The 6,617-nt window shown below is 40.4% G+C and overlaps 1 protein-coding gene across 2 annotated transcripts; it reads left to right on the top strand.

Annotated features, from left to right (window-relative positions):
* Positions 1–2,686: 2,686 nt before the first annotated feature.
* On the top strand, positions 2,687–6,306 carry akr1a1a (aldo-keto reductase family 1, member A1a (aldehyde reductase)). Of its 2 annotated transcripts, none has more exons than XR_015108801.1 (8): positions 2,687–2,808; positions 2,888–3,007; positions 4,829–4,980; positions 5,055–5,250; positions 5,321–5,370; positions 5,468–5,606; positions 5,677–5,836; positions 6,016–6,152. XR_015108801.1 is itself a non-coding variant. In XM_086173922.1 (8 exons), the coding sequence occupies exons 1-8, from the start codon at positions 2,728–2,730 to the stop codon at positions 6,079–6,081; spliced, it is 975 nt and encodes a 324-aa protein (XP_086030048.1). In that variant the 5' UTR covers positions 2,687–2,727; the 3' UTR covers positions 6,082–6,306. The 2 variants fall into 2 exon arrangements, 1 of the variants encoding a protein (XP_086030048.1); XM_086173922.1 differs by having other exon boundaries at positions 5,468–5,617; positions 6,016–6,306.
* The last annotated feature ends 311 nt before the right edge of the window (positions 6,307–6,617 follow it).

Here is a 6,617-nt window from a genome sequence, read left to right as displayed (position 1 = left end):
AGTTGAACAAAAGGAAAAATTTCAATTTAAATATTTAATTTTTTTGCCATTTTATTTCAACTTTAAAGTCATGAACAATCATATAAATGTACTGACATTATTCTGTATGTAATCATCCATACAAAATTCAACAAAAGGAAAGAAAAAGGAGTTTATAAATTCAATATTGATTGAAAATACTTATTAAAATATTCAATGAAAGTAGTTCGGCGGGCCGGATAAAAATGCAAAACAGGCCATAAAATGCCCATGTCTGTGATAGAACGAGGCCATAAATAGCAAATTACATCTTTATTTTTGTTTTTGTCAATGTTAAATATACATGTGTGCAAACGTGTGCAAACAGACACGTTGATAATATCACCACACGCCCACTTGTTTTAGGGAGTCAAAGGCCAGTAATCCGATATATCAGAAAAATAGACACAAATATGCACAATGTATGGAAATGCTGTTATGGTGATTTTTTTTTTTTTTTTTTGACGATTCCCTGCGCCGGAATCCGGATGCCTTTTGATTGCCGGTTCATCTGCTCATCTAATGCCATACAAACATGTTATTATCCAATAAAAACAAGCGTGCGATATATTTAAGTCCCGTTCGAGCTTTTCAGTCGGTCCCCCTCCCCGACCTGACGGCAGTAAATCACGGCAGGTGACACGCTGAACATGTTTGTGCATCACATGGCGCTGAACATGTGTGTGCATCACATGGCGGAGCTACTGCGGACAATTAGTGAAGCATGGGGAGGGCAGTCTGAGCGGTGCTGCAGTAGCACCACTCCGTGACTGACGCCATGTAGCTGCATCAGCTATTTCGGGCGACGGTGCCGGGGTTCACGGAGGGTTTACATTTCACTGAAACTCACTCTCAACCACAGAGGCCGGCGATTAAAGAAAAACAAAACGAGTAGCGCCAAATCGGGGCGTCTCACCTTCACGTCTGTGGATGTTCCTCTGCACGTTTACCCTCTCTGTATTTAAGAATAACAAACAAAAATGGTTTGGGGGAAGATTATAATTTTAGCTGCCTCAGGCTTTCTCTGCTGAGGGATATCCCATAATGCACCTCTGATTCTGTACCCTCACTTGTGTATGATAGTAACCTCAGATTCTCTCCCTGATCTGCTGCAGCATGTCGCCAGGTGTCCGCTGTTGTCATTTCTTTTATTAAAATTAAAGCTATAATTATTTAATTTCCGCAATTACCACACAACCGTCAGCGCTTTAGTGTGTTCATGTGAGATCATTTGTTCCCGTCCCTCCCAACCCTCACACCGCCCCTCTGTCTCTATCACACTCTTGTTTTCTATCGCTCCTTTTCTCGCGTGCACGCTCTCCATTTACCCGGTCGAGGCAGAAGGCCAATCACATTGAGCCGGGATTCGTCCAAGGTTTTAACAATGTTCATATTTTAAACAGGGTTTAAAATGTTTCACAGTCCTTCAGTCAGCAGGATCAGCTTATGCTTTTTTTTTAATTTCATTTTTATTTTTTTGAATAGATCACAAACTTTCTGTGTTGACCACCGAAGGGAGGAAAAGCGCAGGGTTTATCTGATGAAAGGAGATGTCAGTATTTGAAATAGAATAGAATATTCCTTTAATTATCCCAAGGTGGGGAAATTTCTATATAACATATAAATAAAAACAAAATATGGATTCAATAAATAAATAATTATAATAATGATAATATATACATTTCAAATGTAGAAAATATTTCCACCACTGCACATTTTTATATATTTTACCATCATATTGTTTCATCCAGACATATCTTTATTTTAAGTAAATCAATTCAAAACATACTACTACTACTACTACTAATAATAATAATAATAATAATAATAATAAAAATAATAATAATAATAATGATGCATTTTATTAAAGGTGCCTTACCTGACACTCAACACCGTACAGACATATTCATAAACACAAAATACGGATTTAAAATAAATGTAAAATAAACAATAGAAAAAAAAACATAACGGGGAGAAAAGTGGTTAAAGTAAAATAAATAAATCAATAAATAAGCATATGTATTTGTGAAATAATTAAACAATTATATTAATTAAATAATACAAATAAAAAAACAAAACATAAATAATCGACCAGATAAATAAATAAACAATAAACAGAAGAAAAGTAATTAAAGTAAAAGAAATAAATGAGCATATGTATGTGTGTGTATATATATATATATATATGTGTGTGCGTGTGTGTGTAGAAAATATTATATATAAAAATGTATAGAAAATGTATAGAAAATGTATAGAAATATAGAAAAAAAATATATACACACATGTATATAATTAAAATATTAAAAAACAAATCGATAAATAAATGCATTAGTAAGTAAAGAAATAAATGAATAAATGCATAAAAAACAAATAAATGAATGGTAGATAAACATATAAATGAGACAGACAGAATGGAGGCACAAAGTAACCGCCGGCAAATGGTGGCAACCTTAAGTCCAGGAGAATCCTGACAAAAATAACAACCAGGGGACACTGAGGTCATGAAAACGCAACATTGTGGACTTTTTGTTGACCGGTGGGTCAACATGTGTGTACACAACACACACACAAACGCTCACAAGGTAAATGAGTACAGACCAGTGGTAATCAGTAACACAATTTTAAAGCTATGGTGCACAAAAACGCGCTTAAGGAAAAGACCAAGAAACTTCACTCTCACCTGCCAGCTGTCTCCCGGAGAGCTGCAAAATGAGTTTATCCGTGACCCTGAACACGGGCCAGGAGATGCCCGCCGTCGGCCTCGGCACGTGGAAGAGTGCGCCAGGACAGGTAGGCTTGTTTTTGAAGGCCAACCATCTTTTTTCTGCGCTTCCAGAGATTGATAAGGCTGGAATTCCTGTTGTTTAAGGTGAAAAAGGCAGTACTGGAAGCTTTAGACTGCGGTTACAGACACATCGATTGCGCGGCCGCCTACGGCAACGAGCAGGAGGTGGGGGAGGCGCTGGCTCTCAGGGTGGGAGCAGGCAAGGTGGGTGAATCTGACCGTGCTACGTTCAGGTACACAAGACTTCACTACATATAGTACTTAGTTGGTGAGTTTTTCACCTCTCATTCAGTTTCGATCAATTTTTGTTCGGATCTGAAGTCGAGATTGTTTGCTGATTTTTTTTTTTTAATTTTTTGAACCGAATTTTTTTGACCATAAGTTAGGTGGCGTAAAAGGGGATGGTTTTGTCTGGAATGCTCAAAAATTGAATTATATAGCAGAGGATTAGATATACAGCACAACCTGAGTGTTTAATTTAGATTTATTAATGAAATATTGACTTATTTGATAGAAATATCACTGTTTCGATATGAGATGATGATGATGGGATGAGATGTACTTTAATAATCCCATGATTGGGAAATTGTTTAACAGCAGCAGCAAGACATACAAGGACAAAACAGTGACAAGCTAAAAATAAGTAAATTAAATAAATTGAATTAAATTGATTACATAGACTCTGAAGTGTAAAAGCATAAAGTGTAATCTCAAAATAAAAATGTCTCTGTATTTACCAATATCCAGGAATAAATGAGCAAAGTGTATATGAGCAAATAATTTGCTCATAATAATGAGCAAAGTTACAATATGAAGTAGCACAATAACTGATTAGTGTGAGTTATTGTATAGGGTAAAGGCAAGTCCTTAGGGTCAGCTGTCCAGAGCAACGGAGAGTGTGGAAAAGAGGTAAAGAAATTGGTTAAAGCACGTTGGAACGGGTTGAGAAAAGTGTCAGGGGTACCATACGATAAAAGACTATCAGCCAGAATGAAAGGCAATGGTGAGACCAGTGATGTTTTACGGTCTAGAGACATGACATTGATGTGACATTGACAAAAAGACAGGAGGCAAAGCAAGAGATCGCAGAGATGAAGATGCTAAAGTTCTCTTTGGGAGTGACCAGGATGGATAGGATCAGGAAAGAGTCTATCAGACGCACACGTTAGATGTTCTGGAGAGAAGGTCAGAGAAGCCAGACTGAGATGGTTGGGTCATATACAGAGGAGGGATAGTGAATATATTGATAGACGAATCCTGGAATTGAAGCTGCCAAACAGGAGGTGTTGAGGAAGACCAATGAGAAAATTTATGGGCGTTGTGAGAGAGGATATGAAGGCAGTTGGTGTGAGAGAGGATACAGAGAATAGGGTTTGACGGAGAAGGTTGATTCACTGTGGTGACCCCTGAAGGGAAAAGCTGAAAGGTAAACAAGAAAAAAGATTGTATAGGGTTATGGCATTAGGTAGGAGAGATTTCCTCTATCTTTCCGTGCGACAGTGGAGCTGTAGCAGTCTGCTGGAGAAGCTGCTCCGCTATGTAGCCAGTGTGATGTGGAGGGGGTGGTCCGGGTTGTCCATGATGGATGACAGTTTCTGAAGCGTCCTCCTTTCCACCACGTCCACCAAAGTTCTCCCCCAACACACAGCCACAAAAAAAGATGACACTGATTGATAAAAGATCTCCCAACATCTTGCTCCATACATTAAATGATTTGATTTTCCTGAGGAGGTAGTCTGCTCCTTCTCCAGTCCAGTCTGTTGTCAGTCACGACACCCAAAAATCTACAGTTCTCACCCCTGATCTGTAGAGGCTGTGCCGGCACGTCCATCTTCCTCCTGAAGTCAATCACAATCTCTCCGGTTTTGCTGACATTCATGTGTTTCCATTCAGTCCGGTCTACAAATCTGTCTACAAGCTTCCTGTGCTCCTTCTCCTCTCCCGATCTTATACTACCAACAAGATACAGGAAGCACAGTGGAGCTTCTGCTCCACGGTGAGCTTTCTTTGTGCTTTCCTCTCCAGGCTTTGCGTCGAGACGAGGTGTTTGTGACGTCCAAACTGTGGAACACCAAGCACCATCCCGAGGACGTGGAGGAGGCCTGCAGAACGACCCTCCTCCACCTGGGCCTTGCGTATTTGGATCTCTACCTGATGCACTGGCCCATGGCTTTCCAGTGAGCGCCTTCACACTCAAGATTCTCTCAGACCCGCTGTGATTGAATTGGGAATCTGAACGAGGATCTTTTAGGCGGGGGAAGGAGCTGATGCCTCGCCGGGAGGACGGAAGCGTGTGCTACTCAGACGTGCACTACAGGGACACCTGGGTCGCCATGGAGAATCTGGTGGACAAAGGTCTGGTGAAGGCCTTGGGGCTGTCGAACTTCAACGCCAGACAGACTGATGACATCATCAGCATGGCCAGACATAAACCGGCTGTGAACCAGGTGGGATTTTTTTTCCCAAAATCCTGAAGTTTCTTTTAACATCCTAAGGTTGTCTCACTGCTGCCTGCAGGTGGAATGTCATCCATACTTGATCCAAGCAGATCTTCTGGCTCACTGTCGGTCAGTCATCTAGTGTGTGTGTTATTCAGAGTTCAGCAGTGAAGAATTCGCATTTAACCAGCGGTCGTGTTGACTTGTGTGTGTGTGTGTTGTTTAGGTCAGTGGCGGTGTGTGTGACAGCGTACAGTCCTCTGGGCAGCGGAGACAGACCCTGGGCCTCCCCCGAGGAACCTCATCTGTTGGGGGACCCGCGGCTGGGAGATACTGCCAGGAAATACCAAAAAACACCTGCCCAGGTCATCCTCAGGTATGAGATATTGACTGTTAAATTTTAAAAAACGCCTTCAAAATGCCTTTTGTCCGCAGGTGGCACGTTCAGAGGGGCATGGTGTGTATCCCCAAGAGTGTGACGCCCATCAGAATCAAGGAGAATTTGCAGGTGTTTGACTTTTCCCTGTCCGAAGACGACATGAGGTTGATTGATTCCTTCAACCGCAACGAGCGTTTCATTGTCCCAGCGGTGGTGGTGAGTTCAGAATCGCTGCATTTTAAAGCCTCATTGTTCTCATGGAGCTCAGAGTGTTTTACCTCAATAGATCGGCACAGCAGGATGTATAGTGTGACGCATGGACTCATGGGTAGTCATACTTCAAAATTGTGATTACAAACATTTATAACACCTTTATGTAATGTTTTCTTCGACAGAGAAAAGGTGAGAGAGTGTGGAGAGACGCACAACACCCTCACTTCCCTTTCCATGATCCGTACTGAGAAAAGGGAACATGCCGGTCCTTCGCAAAGATATTGTTACAACAAACGATGAGGAAATCTATTCATCAATCTGAATTATTCTCCATGCGATGTGCTACTGTTCTTTTATCCTTTCAGTGATTTACATATAAAATTGACTTTTTCTTGCAAGCATTTCAGGTCTATCTTCACGGATGCTGTTCCATCAAAACACCTAAAAAGAATAAAATAAAATCTGCTGATAAGTGAATCCCTAGTTTTCTTGTGCTCACTGCCTATTTACAGCGCTTCAATATATTTAATTTCCAGACAACGATATCCAAATTAGTCCGAAAGGGATATTCTATTTATACTACTATATAAATCCAAATGCAAAAACAGAATCAATATTTTATCCAGATATTTGAGGTTGAAATCAGTCTTCAGTGTCTGCGGGTTGACCGCGCACATTTTCTCTCAAACCAAAAACAGGTAATATAAATTTTACTACTTTCAACTTAGTCTGTTTATAAGTAAGTAGATGTTATGATTAAAATGAACAAATACGTAGCCCTATT

The sequence above is a fragment of the Fistularia commersonii genome, chromosome 26 (genome assembly GCF_037954325.1).
Source record: "Fistularia commersonii isolate RoL2024-O1a breed Wild chromosome 26, RoL_Fcom_v1.0, whole genome shotgun sequence".
NCBI classification, from domain to species: domain Eukaryota; kingdom Metazoa; phylum Chordata; class Actinopteri; order Syngnathiformes; family Fistulariidae; genus Fistularia; species Fistularia commersonii.
This window is presented reverse-complemented; position numbering and strand designations above follow the sequence as displayed.

Coding starts and splice junctions, on each gene's coding strand:
- akr1a1a (XM_086173922.1), top strand. CDS start 2,728: ATGAGTTTATCCGTGACCCTGAACACGGGCCAGGAGATGCCCGCCGTC. Junction 3,008..4,828: donor TCAGGGTGGGAGCAGGCAAG/GTGGGTGAATCT, acceptor TTTCCTCTCCAG/GCTTTGCGTCGAGACGAGGT. Junction 5,371..5,467: donor GATCTTCTGGCTCACTGTCG/GTCAGTCATCTA, acceptor TGTGTTGTTTAG/GTCAGTGGCGGTGTGTGTGA.